The sequence below is a fragment of the Sorex fumeus genome, unplaced genomic scaffold (assembly GCF_029834395.1).
Source record: "Sorex fumeus unplaced genomic scaffold, SorFum_2.1 ptg000143l, whole genome shotgun sequence".
Taxonomy (NCBI): domain Eukaryota; kingdom Metazoa; phylum Chordata; class Mammalia; order Eulipotyphla; family Soricidae; genus Sorex; species Sorex fumeus.
In genome coordinates, this window is record NW_026606200.1 from 1847943 (window position 1) to 1868398 (window position 20456).

General features: G+C 57.4%; 1 protein-coding gene across 1 annotated transcript; it reads left to right on the top strand.

Annotated features, from left to right (window-relative positions):
* The first annotated feature begins 5656 nt into the window (after positions 1–5656).
* ZNF212 (zinc finger protein 212) lies at positions 5657–18462 on the top strand. Its single transcript, XM_056106750.1, has 5 exons — positions 5657–5779; positions 14359–14748; positions 14866–14992; positions 16434–16523; positions 17550–18462. The coding sequence occupies exons 1-5, from the start codon at positions 5756–5758 to the stop codon at positions 18389–18391; spliced, it is 1473 nt and encodes a 490-aa protein (XP_055962725.1). The 5' UTR covers positions 5657–5755; the 3' UTR covers positions 18392–18462.
* The last annotated feature ends 1994 nt before the right edge of the window (positions 18463–20456 follow it).

Consider the following 20456-nt stretch of genomic DNA (forward strand, 5'->3'; position numbering starts at 1 on the left):
TTTCTACTTTTTTTGTAAACGTGTTTTCTATCCGGTAACCACTCGCTCCCTTCGCCCGGCCCGGCGGGGTAGCTGGCACTCTCCCGACTCCGAGGACAGAGCGGCCCAGGGCGCACGGTTGACCCGCTTGGCACGGCGGGGGCGCGCGGCGGAGCCCCGCAACGGCCCCCGCGCGCAGGGCTACCTCCCGGGGTACCCCCGGGCCCGCCCCCCTCCCTGTCCCCCGCGGATGCCACCGGGGTCAGAGCCCGCGTGCCCGGGACCCCAAGGCCCGCCGTGCTCCCGGAAGCTCCTCCAGGGCCCCTCGGGGTGCGTGGGACCCGCTCCAGCCCGGCCCGCGGGGGCAGCCGACCTGGAGGCGACTCTCCGCCCCTTCAGGGCCGGGCAAGTGGGTGCTAGAAATCTGAGCGCTCAGTCTGTCTTCCCTGAGCCTCCCAGCTGGTGCTATGGGCCCCTTCCTCTCCCCCTCTCCCTCGCCGACCCCCGTGCTCCTGGAGACGGACACAGCCCCCCTCCTCCTGTGGGCACATCTGCACCCCAGGGCCCAGCCTCCTCCATATCTGTGTCTTGCATGGCACCAGGGTCCCTCATGTGTGTCGAGGCTGACCCAGCCTGCGCCTCCCGGCCTCCCCGACCCGTGCCCCGGCTGTGCTCAGACCCCTCCTCTCCCCACGCCAAGGGAATTCTCGAAGCTAAATAAAAGACGTCCAGTTTGCAGCCTGCACGTGCTCCAGGCCCGTGGGGAGGGGGCTTCCCTATGGCTCCCCCTCACCCCGCTGCAGTGGGGAGCCATCCAACTGGGGGTGGGGGGTCCCCCTTACACTGCCCTGCCCTGCTTACAGGATGACGGACGATGTGTGCAGGTCAGTGAGGGCGGGAGGGAAGCCTAGTCCCCGAGTGGGGACCACACTCGGGACTGCAGAATCTCGGGGTGAGGCCTGAGGAAGCCCGTCCGCGGGGTCTTCTTCCCAGCACCACCCGATGTGGCCCAAGACACACAGTAGGCATTTTTTTGCCGGCCGGATAGATGGTTCAGCAGGATGGGCGCTTTCCTCGTCCGCGGCCGGCCCGGATTCAATCCCCAGCATCCTTATCCGGTTTTCCGAGCTCCACCAGGAGTGATGCCTGAGCACCATCAGGTGTGGCCCAAGAACCAAAAACTAAAAATGAAATAAGTTTAAAAAAATAAATAAAACAAGGAAAATAAGACCAGCTTGTTTTTGTTTGGGGGCCACAGGAGCTGCTCCCAGCTCGTACCGGGGGTCATTCCTGGTGATGCTCAGGGGGACCACACAGTGGCAAGCTCAGGCGACCAGCGGGTCCCCCTTCCCCTTCCCCCGGCTCTTGGAGGGATGAGGAGGGGAGACGCCTCCCCTGAGACACCGGCTCGCGGGTCCCTTTCCTTTTACCCTCAAGGAGCTGATTTCCAAAGAGGCCCGGGGCTCGCCCGAGGGGGCAGCGGTCGGCTCTCCTGTCAGTGCCTCAGCCCCACGCCCAGTGACCCCAGCCTCTAGTCCCGCTGTGGGGCGCCCTCAGTGAGCCCCCCACGGCAGATTCGAGCTGGCGATGCCCCAGGGCGGACAGGGTGGTCTGCTCTGCAGCAAGACAGCGTCTAGCTGGAGGTGGTGGGGGGGAATTTTTATTTTCCTTCTGATACTGTGTTCATTAAAATGCTTTGAATTCAAATACTCATGCATGCGGTAAAAAAACAAATCGTAATAAAAAGACAAGTCAAAGAGGAAAATACCATTTTTCCCTGTTGAGAACCTACTCTAAGAACTTCCGGGGTCCTCCAGACCCGCACTGGCTTCCTGGGTAGCTGGTGGCCTCATCCCTGGGCCCTCAGCCTGAGGACTGGTACACGCAGCCACAGTGTCCTGCCTTCCTGCCTGGGCGCACACTTCACTCAGAAGCTGCTTCGGGAACTCCGCAGTGAGCACAGCTGAAAGTGGGGTACGCTAGCACCTGCAGGGTGTCTGGACCCACCTTGCGATGTGCAATCGAGATCTGCAAGCAAATGGGGGGGAAGGGGGGAGGGGACTCAAGGGGGAAGGGCCTAAGGGTACTTGTGAGGAACTTGTGAGATCAAACTGGAGCGTGAACCAAGCCACTCCAAAGCATGGGGCCGCCGGAAGGAAGAGGCTGGAGGAGTTTTGGGCCTCTTTGGGGGCTTCTTCCATGGAATCCAGAATAGTTTAGAAAAGTGATTTTGTTCAGGCATGCTGAGCCCCTGTTGGGTGGGTGGTACAGGGATTGGTGCTCAGTGGTCCCTGGCCAACAGAGCCAGATGCAAAGGAACTGGCTGGCCGGAGACAAGCTGGGAAGAGGGACCTGAACTCCAGTTGCAGATTGGAGGGTCGTGGATGCCAGAGTGGGGTAAGGGCCCTAGCTCAGAATACACACACACACACACACACCCTGTCACATATCTGAGATGATGGCCTTGGGCCATCCAAGTGAACCCTGTTTAAAAACATTTTTCCCTTTTTTTTCGGGTCACACTTAGTGATGTTCAGGGGTTACTCCTAGCAGTGCTTGGGGGACCATATGGGATGCTGTGGATTGAACCCGGGTTGGCTGCAGGCAAGGCAAACCCCTTCCGCTGTACTGGATAGCTCCAGCCCCACTAGCCCTGTTTTATTTTTATTTTATTTTTATTTTGCTTTTTGGGTCACACCCAGCAATGCACAGGGGTTACTCCTGGCTCTGCGCTCAGGAATTACCCCTGGCGGTGCTCAGGGGACCATATGGGATACTTATGGGATACTGGGAATTGAACCCGGGTCGGCCACGTGCAGGGCAAACACCCTACCTGCTGTGCTATTACTCCAGTCCCACTAGCCCTGTTTTAGATCCTCTCCTTCACCCCACACGCTGGCTATCCGAGGTGTGGGCAGTTGTCTGGCCATGCTACCATTTATTCACTCTGTACCCACACGAGGGCCACCATAGTGATTTAATTTGTGACTGTTCATCTCTATAGAGACAGACAATGAACTTCCCCATAACATGATAGGCAGGAAGCTCTTCCCCAGAGCCCAAGCTCTTAATTAAGATTGACAGGAAATTCTGCTCCAGGACTGGCTCCGTGAACCAAACACTGGGCGTCTTGGTTCAGACATGACCTCCTCAGAGAAACATGCTAACATCTTCCCCCATCCCAGTGCTCAATCTTTCCCATCTCTCTCTCAAAATTTCCTGCTCAAACTTTCCCATCATGAAAATCATTGTCTGAAATAGCCTTGTTTTCATTAGTTCACAAGTTAACTGTGTGTTTCTTTGTATTGTCCCTCCACTGTATCTAGATCAGTGCTATGAATTTTGTTGTGTGTTTTTTTTTTTATGTAGGAGTACTGCTATTTATTCAGCCACTGATTAGCTGATTGAATTGGGCATGAACTCCACCTTAATTTTTTTTCATTTTTTTATAATTTTATTTATTGGATCACCATGAGAGCAGTTACAAAGCTTTCGGGTTTAAGTCTCGGTCATGCAATGAAACACCTGTACTTTCTGGTTTTTTTTTTTTTTTTGCTTTTTGGGTTACACCCGGCAATGCACAGGGGTTACTCCTGGCTCATGCACTCAGGAATTACTCCTGGTGGTGCTCGGGGGACCATATGGGATGCTAGGAATCGAACCCGGGTCGGCTGCGTGCAAGGCAAACGCCCTACCCGCTGTGCTATCTCTCCAGCCCAAAACACCTGTACTTTCACTAGTGCCCATTCTCCACCCCCAAAAAACCCAGTATACCCCCGTCCCACACCGTCCCCCTACCTGTGGGGCAGATGATTTCCACAACTACCTAATTTTTGGCCGTTTACTTTCTTGGTAAACTTTGCCCCAAGTTTTGGGTCTGGCCAAAGGCACAGCAGCAATTTTGGGGTATCTGGAAGTCTGAAGGCGCCATCAGGCTCTGATGCACTCGCCTCACAGGTACAGAGTGACCTGCTGGCGGCACCATACCCCCTGCTGTGTTTGGTTTTAATTTAACTTTCCTTTATTTTTGGGGCCACTCCTGGCAGTGCTCAGGGAATCGTATGTGGTGGTGGGGATTGGACCTGGATTGGCTGCTATACTATCTTTCCAGCACTCATAAATATTTTTGAATCACTGAAGCGCAAGCAGAGAGTAAGAACAGGAAATGTCAACCCCAAGATGTGTCGGCGGGGGCTGGAACAATAGTACTTGCCTTGAACGCAGTTGATACAGATTTGATCCCCAGCTGGTCCCCCCAGCTCTGCCAGGTGTGATCCCTGAGCTTAGAGCCAAGAGTAAGCCCAGAGTACCACTGGGTGTCGCCCTCAAACAAAAACAAAAATAAATACTGTATGCAAAGTGCTTTTGTGGCACAGCGGGGTAGAGCGTTTGCCTTGCAAACCCTGGCTGACCAGGGTTCGATTCCCAGCATCCCATATGATCCCCTGAGCACCGCCAGGAGTAACTCCTGAGCGCAGAGCCAGGAGCAACCCCTGTGCATTGCCGGGTGTGACCCAAAAAGCAAAAAAAAAAAAAAAACCCCATAAAAACAAAACAAAAAAACCACAAAGTGCTTTTGTGGGACCTGGCATAGAGCAAGTATTCTAGAGCAAGTATTTAATAAGATGCAACTCCCAGTTTTGGTGTGGGGACGGGATTGGGTCATATCTCAGGTGCTAGGGGCTACTCCTAGTTTTGAGGTTAGGGGTCAGGTGCTGCCGGATATCCAAATGGGGGTAACATCCAAGGCAAGCACCCTGTACTTACCCCTTTTATTATTATAGCACAGCGGGTAGGGCGTTCGCCTTACAAGCGGCCAACATGGCCGACCCGAGTTCGATTCCTCCGCCCCTCTCGGAGAGCCCGGCAAGCTACCGAGAGTATTCGATATGCCAGACACAGTAACAACAAAGTCTCCAATGGAGACGTTACTGGGCCCGCTCGAGCAAATCGATGATCAACGGGAGGGCCTTTTACTCATTTATTTGTTTGTTTTGGGGACCCTCCCCCACCCTTCCACGGTGCTCAGCTATCTTTCGGGGCCTGGGGGAAGCGGGGCACAGTTAGCAGTGCTCAGGGTTTTTTTTTTTTTCTTTTTGGGTCACACCTGGCGACGCACAGCGGTTATTACTCCTGGCTCTGCACTCAGGAATCACCCCTGGCAGTGCTCAGGGGACCCTATGGGATGCTGGGAATCAAACCAGGGTCGGCTGCGTGCAAGGCAAAGGCCCTACCCACTGTGCTATTGTTCCAGCCCCTCTGGTCCAATTGTTAAACAGTTTCCTAATCCCTCAAAGCATGAAGCAGGGGCTGCAGCAATAGCACAGCAGGTAGGGCGTTTGCCTTGCACGCAACCCTGGTTCGATTCCCAGCATCCCATAGGGTCCCCTGAGCACCGCCAGGAGTAATTCCTGGGTGCATGACCCAGGAGTAACTCCTGTGCATCGCGGGGAGTGACCCAAAAAGAAAAAAAAAAAAAGCACGGGTGGGGGTGGGGGTGGGGGTGGGGGCGGGGGTCGGGGAGAGGCGCGAGCTGAGCCGGAAGCCCGAGAGCGCCGCCAGGGACTGCAGTTCACCCTCCGGCCGCAGGGGGCGGCGCGCGAGGAGCCGGCGCGGAAGCGGCCGCCGCTCTCCCCGGAAGCGCCGCGCGCGCTCCCACAATGCACTCTGTGTCAACACGGCGCGGGGCGCGGCGCGCGGGGGGCCGGGGCGCCCAGCGACGGGCGCGCAGCTGAGGGCAGTGGGCGCGGCGGCGGCGGCGGCGGCGGCGACAGCCATGGCGGAGGCGGCGCCTGCACGGGTGAGCGGCGGCGGGTCGCGTGGGGAGGGGGCTCCCGGGGCCGCGCGCGCGACCCCCGCGACCCCCGCGACCCTCAGCCGGCGGCGCGCGGGGCCGAGGAAGTCGGCGGCGGCGGCGGCGCGGGTCCCCGCCCCCCACTTGGGCGTCCGTGGGGCGCCCCCCGCCCCCTTTCCAGGAAGAGACCCCCCCCAGCGCCACCCCCTCCCCCTTCCCCTCCCTCCACTGACGGGGACCCTCGGGAAGGGCTGGATTGACGCCCGGGCGCTCTGGAAAGTTCGTGCCGCGCCCCCCCTCTGGAGCCGGCTCCCCCCCCCCCAGCCGCGCAGGTAGCGGGATTGGGGGGGGGATGGAGTTACTGGGATTGGGGTTCTGTATTTTGGGGGCCGCCCCCTGGCGATGCTCGGGGCTGAGCCCCTGGCTCTGCGCTCCCGGGACTCGAACCCGGGTCCCCGCCGGTGGTGCCCTAGCGCTCCAGCCCCGGAGTTGTTGGGGGAGGGGGAATGGCGAACCACTCTGCTGCCCACCCCCGGTCAGGGTCACGCGTGGGAGCGGGTCCTGCCTCCAGCCTGCTGAGCGCTCGGCGCCGGCTGGCTCACGTTTATCTCTGACACAGTTAACTGGATCCTGTTTGTTGGGGGCGTGGGGGGGGCGTGCCGGGCTCTGCAGGCGGTGCAGGGGGAGCACCCCGGGGTGCACACGCTGTTATCCGCTGACTAGCCCCCTCCTCCCGCCCCACCTCACTGGTTTCCAGCACAGGCTTTTGTTTTGTTTTGTTTTTTTGCTTTTGGGGTCACACCCGGCGATGCACAGGGGGTTACTCCTGGCTCGTGCACTCAGGAATCACTCCTGGCGGTGCTTGGGGGACCCTATGGGATGCTGGGAATCGAACCTGGGTCGGCTGCGTGCAAGGCAAACGCCCTACCCGCTGTCCAGCACAGCCTTTTGCACGGTCTTCTTTGGGGGTTCAGCTGGGGCCACCCACACCTTTCCTGGGTGCTTGGGGCTGACCCCGGGCTCCCATGTGCAGGGATTGTGCCAGCATTGGGGTCCTCCTCTGGGGGGGTTGGGGTCCCCGGAGGGAGAGTCGGGGAGCAGTGCTTGCTCCTGGGGAAGCTGCAGGGGACTTTGAGGACGGACACAGAGAGAGGTCGGCGGCCCTCGCTGCCCCTGAGCCAAGTGCGGAGTCCAAGTGGGCGTGGGCCCCTGCCCGACCCCTCAGGGCTCATCCAACGGGCACACCCAGGGCAGATTGCAGGGATCCTGGGGCGCGTTTCTGTGTCCAGGCAGCCTCTGCAGGTGTGGAGTTCTGCCTTGCCTTTGGATATTATTTTTCTTTTTGGGTCACTCCTGGTGGTGCACAGGGGTTACTCCTGGCGATGCACTCAGGAGTTACTCCTGGTGGTGCTCAGGGAACCATACGGGATGCTGGGAATCGAACCCGGGTCGACCGCGTGCAAGGCAAACGCCCTACCCGCTGTGCTGTCTCTCCAGCCCCCCCCGCCTTGCCTTTGGACGGCTGGGCAGGAGGGTTCGAATTGGGGCCCGGTGGTGTCCGTCTGGCTGATCTGGGGCATCTGGTGGCCCTTCAGTTGGGAATTGATTTATGTGTATTTCTTTTGGGGATTTGGGGCTGTACCCAGCTGTGCCCAGGGCTCACTCCTGGTGGGTGCAGGGGACCATATGCCCATATTCCCTGGATGGGTAAGTGCGGCAACTTACTGCCGGCTGGTGGCTCTGCCCCTCAAGCTGGGAATTTAAAGCCAGGGGCTGCAGAATGTGGGAGTTAGCTCACTCGCCTTGCTTGTGGTCAGCCCCGGTGCAGTCCCTGGGCACAGCCAGGAGTGACCCCGGAACCCCGCCACAAGTAGCGTCCTTTTGGCCATGCAGTGCAGGAGATAGTTGCCCGTTGGAGGGCCACTCCTGGGCAGCCCTGTGTGGGCACCTTCCCGGAAATGTCGACTACTCAACGGTTAGAAATAGTAGACAACAAACTGTAGAAATCTCCAGGGGAACCTTTTATTTTTAATTTTATTTTCTTGAGACTGTTCAGGTGCATTGATTACATTCAGTAGATCAACACCAACCCCACCACCATCATTATTTTGAGATTCTTTTGTGAGTCTCTGGATCAAGGAAGGTGGCACCCTTAAATATGGCCCAGAGGCAGTTCCGGGGCGTGACAGCCAGGACCCTGAATGTTAGGGGACATGGGAAGGGACAGCCATCTCTGCGCCTTGTGGCCTGGCGTCTTCAGACCCTGTTCTCGGGTGCCTGGTTTTTTCCTTTAGAAAGCTTGTGGCCACCAGGGGCTCATCTGGAGCGGGCAGAGCTGGGACCCCGCTCCATCTGAGGTGCCCCCCGTGACACTGGCTTGCCACGGCATCCGGAGAGATCTCTGGCGAGCTGCTGTCTTCTGGGATTCACTGCTGCGTCCCCAGAGGAATCTTTATTTCACTTAGACCTCCCATGATTTTTATATGTAAAGTCCAAGATAAATGAATTCACAATAAGAAGTTACCGTAGAATAAAAAAAAAGATGGGAAAGGACAGGAGAAATAATGGATGGGGCCAGAGGGATGTGACTCAGTGACAGAGCCACGAAGCCTGGGGTTCAGTCCCTGGCACTGTCCAGCACCGCCTCTCCGTTCCCGGAACTGTTAGGTCATGTGCACTGTGGATGGGTGTGTGTGTCTGCAGTGCACGTGCGTGTGTGTGAGTCATTTTGGCAGTAGTAATGCAGGGAACGGGCAGGGCAGGTGGCAAGGAAGGTGTTCAAGGTCCCAGCTTCTTCTTTTTTTTTTTTTAATGTAGAAGTACTGCTATTTATTCAGCCACTGATTAGCTGATTGAATTGTGCATGAACTCCACAGGCCCCAGCTTCTTAAAATTGGGGTAACAACCCCACGCGGGGTCCTGTAACTTTTTAAAAGTTTGGCGATGTCTCTTTTAACCCTTTATTTACATTTTTATGTTGTTAAAGATCTTTTCTTTGGGGTGTTCGCATTTAAACTGAGGCCCAAATTAAGTGAGGGTGCAAGCATAAGGCAGTAATTTATTTCAGGCAGAGAGCTAGTGAGTGCAAAGGCCCTGTGACAGTTTCAGTGGAATTTTTTTTTAATCACCGTGAGATTTAAAAAAAAAAGACAAAGCTTTCATAATTGAGTTTCAGTCATTCAGTGATCGCGTTTCAATGGGTTTAAAATAGCAAGGGACTAAGAAGCTCTCCAAAAGGAATCCTTATTTTTTTTTTTTAACACGGATTTACCAAGTCATTCATAATACAGTTGTTTCAGACATTAACTGTTCCGACACCTGTCTTCCCACCAGTGCAACCTTCCCTCCACCAGTAACCCCAGTTTCACTCCCCACCCCACCCCAGTGTGCTCCCTAAGCAGGCACAAAATCATTTACTTCAGATATTTGTTACAACACAAAGGCAAATGGAATTACTTCGATCAGTAAAAGTCGATGAGTGATCATTGTTCTGTCTCGGGGCTGCTACTGAAGTCGTTGCCTGAGGAAGGGCTGAGCTGCTTGGTGCTCCTTGGGCCCTCTGTGTTACTGTTTTGGTTCACTGAGCTTGGTGGACTTCTGCACGACTTTCCCACCAGCGCAGCCAGGACCCTGCTGGGCTGACAGCTGTGTGAGATTGGAGACGTGGTGGCTGTGCGGTCCGGTTTGGTGTGGTGGCAGTTGCAGTGCTCGGGAAAGAGCCAGTCTTGGCTGCTTGCAGGGAGCAGCTTTGACCTTTGTACTGTGACTCTGGCCCTGAAATGATTTTATGATTTATAATCAGTAAACAGTTTGTGTATCTATTGTATAGCTGTACTCCAGGGGTTGTGTAAAACTTTCTCAATTAAAAAGTGGTAATGGGCACTGGTGGAGGGGTGGGTATTTGGTCATTGTATAATCGAAACCCAAGCACAAAAATTTGTAAGTCTACAACTGTACCTCATGGTGTCTCACTAATAAAAATTTTTAAAAAAGTGAGATGCTGTAGAGACAGTATAGAGCATAGGGCTTGCATGCTGCCGACCAGGGTTCAATCCACAGTTCCCCACCTGGTCCCCCGAGCACCTCTCGGAATGATTCCTGAGTGCCGGGCCAGGAATCAGCCCTGAGCACCAGTGGGGTAGCCTCAAAACCAAAACAAATAAAAATAAATAAAATTAAAAGGGGCCAAGAGTTGAAAAAGCTTAAGAAGCCCGCTCGAGGCTATCAAAATGAATGAGAGGATTTCATATTTATTTTTATTTTTTAAGTGTAGGAGAACTGCTATTTATTCAGCCACTGATTAAGCTGGTCGAAGTGGGCATGAATGCCACATTCCTTTTTATTTTAAATTTTTTTAAAAATTGAATATCCACGAGATAGACCGTTACAAAGCTGTTCATAATTGAGTTTCAGTCACACAATGACCCGGCACCCATCCCTCCACCAGTGCACATTTCCCTTCGTCGGCGTCCCCCATTTCCCTCCCAGCATCCCCCAATACTGCACCCCACCCTGCCTCTATGGGAGACACTTTCCTTGTTGCTCTCTCTCTCCGTTTCCTTTTGTGTATTATGGTTTGCAATACATAGAGGTGCCGAGAGGTCATGATGTCAGTGTTTTTATCGGGACAGTAAGGCTGGAGTAGCTTTTTAACTGGGTGGCAGCTTTGGAGTGTGGATGTGACTGCCGAGACTTCTGGAAGTACAGGGAGATGGGGGGAGGTAGCCCATCCTGACCCCGAGAAAGCCTGGAGATGTCAGTCACAAAACCCGCATACCCGAATTTTCAGTAGATTGTGTCTCAGTAGTAAGGTTCAACCTAGGATAGATGGAGTCAGGCCAGGGGTATGGTGGCGATTTTGGATTATGGGAGGAAGCGGCTACCAGGGGCTCTGCTTGGGCGGGCACTAGGCTCACCCCTCCCCCCCCCCCCCCCCCCCCCCCCGATTCATCTCAGTCTGTTCAACCATGCACTGGTCCAAGATTAACTGCAGCTTTTGATCTCTTTCGAGATTTCATTTCTCTGGAACGAGGCTGGTAGAAGAGCTGACGTGGGAGCACTGGAATTGGTTCTTGGAGGTGACTGCCAGTACTTCCAGGAGTATTGGGAAGTGGGGGGAGGTGGCCTGTCCCACCTCCGAGAAAGCCTGGAGATTTCAGTCATAAAACCCGCATACCCGAATTTTCAGCAGATCGTATCTTGGTGAGGTCCCTCCCGAGACGGTTGAGTCAGGCTCGGGGTGTGGCAGCAATTTTGATTTGTGGGGGCAAGTGACTGTTGGGGGCTCTGGGTGGGCAGCAGGCTGACCCACCCCCCTCCGATTTACCTAGGTGTGCTCAGCCTTGTGGGGGTCCAAGATTAACTTCGGCTTTTGATCTCGTTCGAGATTTATTTATGGGTCTCTGAGATAAGGCTGATCAGCGAGTTTGTATAGCTGAGCCGGAGGTGGTTTGTGGGCGTAGCTCCCACTTACCTAACTTTTGGCCATTTAATCTCGTGGTAAACTTGGTCCCAAGTTGTTGGGGTCCGGCCAGAGGCACAGCGGCAGTTGTGGGGGTATCAGGAAGCCTGAAGGCACCATCAGGCTGCTGATGTATTTGCCCCGCTGGGACAGGTTGACGTGCTGATGCCACCACCCCCCTCATTTTTATTTAGCTTTAGGTTAGTTTTGGGCCATACCCAGGGATGTTCACGGACTATTCCTAATTCTTTTTTTTTTTTTTGCTTTTTGGGTCACACCCGGCGATGCACAGGGGGGTTACTCCTGGCTCTGCATTTAGGAATTACTCCCGGCGGTGCTCAGGGGACCATATGGGATGCTGGGACTCGAACCTGAGTTGGCCTCTTGCAAGGCAAACGCCCGACCCGCTGTGCTATCACTCCAGCCCCACTACTCCTAACTCTTAAGCTCAGAGGTGACCCCTGATGCTGCTTGGGGACCATGTATGGTGCAGGGACCAAATTGGGGTCCATTGCAAGCAAGGCAAAACCTTTAACCCTTGTCCTGAGATTTCAAAATTTTATTTATTTGTGTGTTTTGGAACACATCCACTTATGCTCAGGGCTTAGACCTGGCTCTGTGCTCAGGAGTCACTCCCGGACGGGCTTGGGGGACCCTGTGGGATGACGGGGATTGAACCTAGGTTGGCTGCATGCAGGGTAGCTCCCTAGCTACTTAGTATCTGTGGCTCAAATTTCAGAAATTTAGATTGTCATGCCTGAAGTAGGACATTGAAATTCCAGAAGGAATACCCCCCCCACACACACACCCACACACACATTCACATAAAAACACAAAAACTACAGGAGTTGATTTTTTGGGAGGGAGATCACATGTGCTTGCACACACACGCACACACACAAACACACACAAGCATGCGCACACCTGGTAGTGCTCAGGGCTCGCTGCTGACAGTGTACTCAGTGATTACTCCTGGCGGGGAACCAGGGATTGAACCCATGCTGGGGCTGCGTTTAAGGCAAGCGCCCTACCTACTGTATTACATCTCTGGCCCCCAATAAACTAGTCTTGTTCAGAAAACTGTAAGGAGAGGGGCCGAGGGCAATAACGCAACGGGTAAGGCACTTGCCTTGCACACGGCTGACCCAGGTTCAATCCCCTACACCCTATGTGGTGTATTTCTGGAGCAATTTCTGAGTGCAGAGCCAGGAGTAAGCCCTGAGCACTGCCAGGTGTTGCCCCAAAATTGTAAAAGAGGGGGAAAAAAAGGAGAAGAGGAAGAAAAGAAAAACGTGAGGAGAGTGTGAGGGAAAGGGAGCGTGTGTGCGCGTCTGCTGCAGCTCCCCTTTTTCTTGGCCACCTCGCCGAGCGTGCAGGCTCCACGTTGGAGCCCTCGGACAGTGGGGAGGGCCGACCCAGGCTCCAGCCCCAGCTCGAGCCCGCTGGAAGCGATCCCTGAGCGCAGAGCCAGAAGTAAGCCCTGAGCACTGCTGGGTGTGGCCCCAAAGCCAAACAAGTGGCGCCTGCCTAGAAGCCGGTTCCTCGTGGCTCGAGGATTCTGTTGCAGGTCACTTGGCTTCTTGGATGCGAGGGAGTCAGAGGAAGCAGGCGTCTCCACTGAGACTTGTTCTTTTTTGAGGGCGGGGAGCCACCCAGCTGTGCTCCGGGCTTACTCCTGGCTCTGCGCTCAGGGATCACTCCTGCTGGGCTCAGGGGACCCTGTGGGGTGCCGGGGGTTGAACTTCGATCAGCCACGTGCAGGACAAACATCCTACCTACTGCATTACCACTCTGGCCCAGTGACTTGCTGGTTTCTGAAACGCTCTGTATGCCAGAGGGGTAGTACGGTGGAGAGGGCACTTGCCTGGCAAGCAGCCAACCTGGGTTCCATCCCCGGCAACCCGTATCGTTCCCCCCGAGAGCTTCTAGGAGGGGTTCCCGAGTGCAGGGCCAGGAGTCAGCCCTGAGCACTGCCACGCATGGCACAAAAAAAACAAGGGGGCAGGTGCAACAGCACAGCGGGGAGGGCGTTGGCTTTGCACACGACTGACTGGGTTCAATCGTCGGCATTCCATATGATCCCCTAAGCACCGCAGGGGCTAATTCCTGAGTGCAGAGCCAGGAATAACCCCTGAGCATCGCTGGGTAGCATTGTACCATTGTCCTACTGTTGTTCATCTATTTGCTCGAGCAGGCCCAGTAACGTCTCCATTGTGACACTTGTTACTGTGTTTGGCATACGGAATACGTCACGGGTGGCTTGCCAGGCTCTGCCGTGTGGGCGAGATAACTCTTGGTAACTTGCCGGGCTCTCCGAGAGGGGTGGAAGAATCAAATCTGGCTCGGCCGGGCCGGCTGCACACGAGGCAGATGCCCTACCCGCTGTGCTATTGATCCAGCATTGCTGGGTATGGCCAAAAAAAAAAAAAAACACGGGGGTCGGGGGGCACGGGATTCGAGACAGTACGTGTGTGCTGCTGAGATGGGGCTGCCGCAGGGTTCCTGGGGTTGGAACCTCAAGTCCGGCGCTTTCCCGACTTGCGCGGACGGGCCGTGATGATGAGAGGTGTTAGGGAAGTGTGCGAGCACGGTTCGCTGTTGGTGTCTCCGCGCCATCCCCACCCCAGCCCTAGTGCGCGAGGATGAGGGGAGGAGGGACGCAGTCTCGGGGGTGTGGTTGCAGGAGGGCTGCGAGCCACAGGGCCACGGCATGGGCGTTTGGGGGCACCTGGCAGGGGCGGTGGAGCAGCCAGTGGGAGTGGCGTTTGGGCGGGGGGGGCCCGCACACGGTGAGCCTGGGAGCCGGCCAGAGCGGTTGCAGCTCGGTTGGAAGTAAAAAGCGTTCCAGGAAGTACTCCTCTATCCTAACAGCTTATTGCTGGCTTGTGGCGTTTTGCATAATTTGTTCTTTTTGTTTCCCAGTATTATTCTGACGTATGGATGTGTCTATAAGGCAGCGTCACAGTGCAAAAGCCCAAGCCTTTGAAACGAAATTCACCCCCACTGGGGCGTGGGGGGCCTGGCTGGCCTCCGAAGGCCGGTTTCCAGGCTGGGCCCTGCGGCGGGGCCCTGCTCTGAGCTCTGCTTCCCGCCCCTCACCGCCCCGTGGCCTCTGGTTCTTCAGCACAGGAGGAAGCGCCGCGCCACACCCCTGCCTTCGTCCTCGCTGTCCCCACCGGCCACGGAGAAGAGCCCCTATTTCCAGACCTCCGAGATCTCGCTCTGGACCGTGGTGGCCGCCGTCCAGGCCGTGGAGAAGAAGGTGGAGGCCCAGGCGGCCCGGCTGCAGAGGCTGGAGGGCCGCGCGGGCAGCGCCGAGAAGAAGCTGGCCGACTGCGAGAAGACGGCGGCCGAGCTGGGCCAGCAGCTGGAGGGCAAGTGGGCCGTGCTGGGCACGTTGCTGCAGGAGTACGGGCTGCTGCAGCGGCGCCTGGAGAACATGGAGAACCTGCTGCGGAACCGCAACTTCTGGGTCCTGCGGCTGCCGCCGGGCAGCAAGGCCGAGACCCCCAAGGTAGCGTCCCTGGGGAGTCGGCGCCGTGCGGCTCCTCGAACCCGGCCTCTTCCTGGGCTCGGCTGCTGCTTTGTCTTCGCGGCTGACGCGCGCTCCCTGTGCTGTCTGTGCTTGCAGGCGTCCCGGTCTCTGGACAACGACGGCCTGTGCTTCTCCGAGCAGGAGTGGGAGAACCTGGAGGACTGGCAGAAGGAGCTTTACAGAAACGTGATGAAGAGCAACTACGAGACGCTGGTGTCCCTGAGTAAGTGGCGGTGCTCCCGGGTCGCACGCTCCCTGGGATTCCGGCCGACTCTGGGTGGGTCCCCGTTGGCTGGTGTCCCTTTGAGAAGTGGCGTCTCCAGGGCCTCCACTGGGACCCCTGGGAAGAGTGTCACCGTGTGGTCTGCATTTCTTCTCTGCAGTTTCACGGTCACTTCTTTTTTTGTGTTTGTTTTGGGGCCACACCGGGTGGTTCTCGGGAGTCACTCCTGGCTCTGTGCTCGGGGATCACTCCCAGCATTACCTGTGGGACCAGATGTGGTGCTGGGGGTTGAGCCTGGGTCGGCGCGTCCAAGGCCTTGCTCCTGTATTACGCCTCAGCCCCAGGAGTCAGTTCTCGGTGCTGTCTCGTGTGTAGGTGTCATCAGATGCAATGTTGAGTTGGGTGACTCACGCTGTTGTTTGTATTCTGACTGTTGACGCGGATGCTTGTTTCTTGGCATGCATGAGGCTGCCAGCAGCGGCTCACCAGGTTTTCTCGACATTTACCCTGTGGTGAGGCCCAGTCCTTGTGATGTCACTTCCTGTTCTGTGGCTGTTAGCAGCGCTGTGTAGGAGACTTCTGTGAGATACTGGCTTTTACCTTCAAAACACATGCTGTACAGAAGACAGCCTTTCAAAGCCTGGATCCATTTGTCAGGAATGACATTCAGTGTTGATTGCGGGGCTTGCATGTGTGAGGCTCTGGGTTTGACCTCCAACCATCTAAATAAGTAAACTAGTAATGAATAGTAAAGATTGAGAAATAGGACCAGGGAGATGGTTCACCGGGAGGCTAGAGGCTGTGGAAGAACGCACAACGGGTAGGGCGTTTGCCTTGCGCTCAGCCAACTGGAAATCAGTTCCTGGCATCCCATATGGTCCCCTGAGCACTGCCAAGAGCAGTTCCTGAGCATGGGTATGACTCCGAAACAAAAAACAACAGTTGTGAAAAGGGGGTGCCTGGGGTTCTGTCCCTACACCTCTGGTCGCCTGAGCAGTGCCCGTCAGTCCAGACACACACCCCCCAGTGTAAATCAAAGTAATAAAGCCTGTGACTCCTGAAGAGGCATTGGACATCAGCTAGCAGATGCGTCGTTCCAGTGGATCTGGTTTCTGACTGTCCCAAACCACCTGGAGAAAGTGACAGGAATCGGGGCTGCAGTGGGTTCAAGCACATCGGGTCGGGCTCTCGCTTGCCTGCGACCCACCCGGCTTCCGTCCTCGGCATTCCCTGTGGTCCCCTGAGCATCATCACGAGTGGTTCCTGAATGCAGGAGGAACCCCAGAGCATTGCTGGGTGCAGCCTAAGAAACAGAAAAGGGAGGGGGGAGGGAGGAAGTGTCCAAAGCAGCAGCCCTGCGCCTCTGAGTCTGAGCCTGGTCCCCCTGCAGGGGGCGGCTCGAGCCTTTACTGCCTGCGCTCACTCTGTGCGTTTCCCCCAGAGGTCCTGGGCCAGTCGGACGGAGAGGCGGAGTTGGAGACAGAGATGCTGGGTACCTTGGAGGAGGACGATCCTGCTGGTGTCCACCCAGGTGAGCGGCTCCAGAATATTCCACCCCTATCCCTCCCCACACCCTCACTCCCTGGGGCCCTTGGGAGCTTGAAACAGTCTCTGATTCGAGTCCCCTCGCCTGCATCTCGTTGTCCCGGGCGTCCTATGACACCTGTGCATTTGTTGAGTCTCTGGAGTCCTTCAGCCCCGTGAGGAGGCGCCCCGTGCAATGGGCTGACCCAGCTGGGGAAGCGGGCTGGGAGAGTGGCAGGTACCACGGGCTTTGTAAGCGTGATGACTTGGGGGTGTTAGAACAGAGGATCAGAGACGAACGCTTGCAATTTTAAAATGTAGAGTTTAGTTTTTATTTTTTTAATTTAAAAAAATTTTTTTTTTGCTTTTTGGGTCACACCCGGCGATGTTCAGGGGTTACTCCTGGCTCATGCACTCAGGAATTGCTCCTGGCGGTGCTCAGGGGACCATATGGGGTGCTGGGAATCGAACCTGTGTCGACCATGTTGGTTGTGCGCAAGGCAAACGCCCTACCCGATGTGCTATTGCTCCAGCCCCGAGTTTCGTTTTTAAAAGAGTCACGTTGCCCATTTCCCGCTCTCAAACCAGCATGTTGTTGTTGGGGTCCTTTTCTCAGGGGTTGACTTCGTGGACAGAGTTGGAAGAGTTGCAGTATTACCACCTCTCACGTAGCCCTGTCATAAGAATGCCGGGGCTGGAGAGATGGTACAGTGGGGAGGGTGCTTGTCTCGCACACAGCTGACCCGGGTTCGAGCTCCGAGCACCACCAGGGGTGATTCCTCAGTGCAGAGCCAGGAGTAACGCCTGAGCGCTGCTGGGTGGGGCCCAGAACCAAAACAAAAAAGAACAGGACTTGAGGTTTCCAGTACACGCCTTTCCGGAGACTCGGTCTAGTTTCCGTTCTGGGAGCCGCCGTCTCCTCCCCTCCGGACCGCCTGGTTCCCTCGGGCTTCCCGGAACTCGCGCGTTTGATTGGCTCCGAAGCCGCGGCAGGGGGTGGGAAGTGATGCCTGTGCCCCTCTTCTTCCGGCAGCGGAGGGCGTGATGATCAAGCAGGAGCTGCAGTACCTGCAGGAAGGCGCCGGGGAGCTGCCCGCGGAGTTCTCCGGCGTGGCCGAGGAGCAGGTGTTCCTGAGCCCGGAGCAGGCCGAGCTGTGGGACCGGGCGGCCGACGCTGTGCTCTCGGAGGCGGGTTCCGGGGACGCCGGCCTCGGCCTCGAGGAGCCCGGCGAGGGCAGCACGGACCCCGGCCAGGGCAGGACCCTGGGCCCCCCGCCGCCGCCGAAGGGCCAGGAGCCGCGGAGGGGCCCCTCCCGCCCCTACACCTGTGCCGAGTGCGACGCCGGCTTCCGCTCCAAGCAGCAGCTGGCCACGCACCTGCGGACCCACGCGGGCTGGGAGGTGGACGCGGCCCCGCAGCCCCCCGAGAGCCTGCAGCCCCCCGAGAGCCTGCGGCCCCGGCCGCGGCTCAAGCCCCAGGCCAAGAGGGCCAAGCTGCAGTGCGCCGTCTGCCAGCGGGGCTTCAGCTGCAAGGTGAGCCTGGCCGCCCACCAGCGCTGCCACGCCCAGGAGGGGCCCAGCGCCCCCCGCATCCAGGAGCGCTTCTCCCCCAACAGCCTGGTGGCCCTGCCCGGCCACATCCCCTGGCGGAAGAGCCGGAGTTCCCTCATCTGTGGCTACTGTGGCAAGAGCTTCAGCCACCCGTCGGACCTGGTGCGGCACCAGCGCATCCACACGGGCGAGCGGCCGTACCGCTGCCCCGAGTGCGAGAAGAGCTTCGTGCAGAAGCAGCACCTGCTGCAGCACCAGAAGATCCACCAGCGGGAGCGCGGCAGGGCGCCCCCCGAGCCCGCGCGGGCCAACGGCCTGCTCTAAGGGCGCCAGCCCCTCACCCTGGGGTGGGGGCGGAGGGGCTGGCGTTGATCCCCCCGCAGACTCCGCAGAGCCGCTGCCCCCTGCCTGCCCGACCACGCACTGGGCCAGGCAGCCGGGACCAGCCTCTCCCCGGCCCTGCCCCCGCTTTTCACACTTCCCGGGGGCCGAGGCAGGCCGGGGTGGGGGCCGGGAAGCACCTCCCCCCCCCCCCCCCGTTCGTTGTCTCTGTTCGTAATTAGTAGGAGTAATTTAAGTGGACTGCTGGCCCCGCTCCGAAGAACCATTTTTGGAATTAGCTTCTAGAAGAGAAAGTGGATCCGCGCCCCGTTTCTTGAATTTGCTGTCGCAGATGTTCCTAGCACGGGACCAGGCCTGCCCTCTGGGAGGGCATCGTTTCTGGGGCTCTTTCCGCCCGCTTACGCCGAGGCTGCAGACCAGGGGTCTGGGCTGGCTCCCTCAGGTGGGGGCCCCACAGGGGGCTAACAGAATCAAAAGGATGGAGAGGAAGGCGGGGGAGCAGCTGGGCGACTCGGTGCTCAGGGTGTCCAGCGCTCCCACGAGTCCTTCCTAGCACGCCGCTGGGCTCTAGCGGCCGCTCCGATGACCACTTCCCTCATCGGGGGTTGCCCGTTCCCGAGACACTTGTCTCAGGGGTGCTAACCCCTTGGGGAGGTAGGTGGGAATGGGCTCCTGGACCATGGGTGATGTCCCCTCTGATCATTTGCAGTTGCCTAGAATAAAACCCGCTACTTGCAAAAAACGTGTTCAGTTGGGTGTTTGTGTCTGTTGATCGAGGACACAGCCGTGCTCCCCAGAGGGACGCAGCAGGTGAGGGAGGGGACTGGCCACGCACGTGGCAGATGGGGGTTGATCCCCGGCACCCCATATGATCCCCTGAGCACTAGGTGAGCCCCCAAACCCCAAAAAAGTCCAGGTTGGGGTCCTGGTTCCTCAGAAGTTTAAGTTTTTTTTTTTTGAAACGGGGAATGTGTTGAGCAACCGGTTGTGTATTACTGACTCTCCGGGACTCCCAGGAACCCTGCACCCCGTCAGCCAGGTCCCACATGCCCTCTGAGGTGGAAACCACTCACCCCACTTTACACCTGAGATGTGCAGAGGCCCCAGGCCGCCTAGTCTCAGCCCACGCGCTTGGCCTCCGGGGCCGTTATATGCTTGACAGCTCCAGGCCGAGGCTGAGTGTGTCAGCAGCGCTGGCCCGCAGACTGCCCGTGGGCACGTGCTCTTGCGTGCTTGCTCTGAAACAAATCCTTTTTATTGAAAGATTCCTGGAGAAATGGGAGAGAAAGAGGAAAACATGTTCAAGTGAGAACAGGGGCTTCTCCAGAGGAGAAAAGGCCCCAGGGGCCCTGTGAGCTGGGGACCGTCTGTTGGCCCCAGACCGTCTGCTGAGAGGGAAACTGGAACTTCCATCTCGGTCCGGGATTAGTGCCGGCGAGAGACATCACACACTGATACTTGGCACCAAAATGCCAAGTCCTGGTGACTGTCCAGCCTTCCTCGTCCACAGCCATATCCCCGTGCCCAGTGGGCCCCTACCTGTCCGCATCTCCCGCCCACCCAAGGCTGCTTCTCCCAGCCTGGGACCCCACCTCCTCAGCGCCTTGCTCACCCTGGAGTGCCTGCCGTTATCCCCCACGGCTCAGCGTCTGAGCCCCTCATGCTCAGATCGCCCCTTCATTTCTGCACGCAAGAGGGATGCTGTGTCCCCATTTTCCAGGTAGCTTCTTTTTCCTTCCATTGTTGGGGCCACGCCCAGCGGTGCTCAGGGCTTACTCTTGGGATCACTCCTGGTGGGGCCTGGGGGTCCATCTGGGGCGCTGGGGATGGAACACGAGCCCGCCTCCTGCAAGGTAAGCAGCCCACCACTGTTCCATCTCTCCAGCCCCAGGTGCCATTTCAAAGTGCCAGCGTGTAGCTAGAGTTGACCGGGCAACACCCATTTCTCTGTGCTGCCCACTGCCCAGCCCTTCCGTGGGTCCGCACACGGCCACCCTGTGTCCAGAGTGTCCACTCCCAGACTTTTGTGTGTAGGGTCTGCACAGCA

Coding starts and splice junctions, on each gene's coding strand:
- ZNF212 (XM_056106750.1), top strand. CDS start 5,756: ATGGCGGAGGCGGCGCCTGCACGG. Junction 14,749..14,865: donor GCAAGGCCGAGACCCCCAAG/GTAGCGTCCCTG, acceptor CTGTGCTTGCAG/GCGTCCCGGTCTCTGGACAA. Junction 16,524..17,549: donor TCCTGCTGGTGTCCACCCAG/GTGAGCGGCTCC, acceptor TTCTTCCGGCAG/CGGAGGGCGTGATGATCAAG.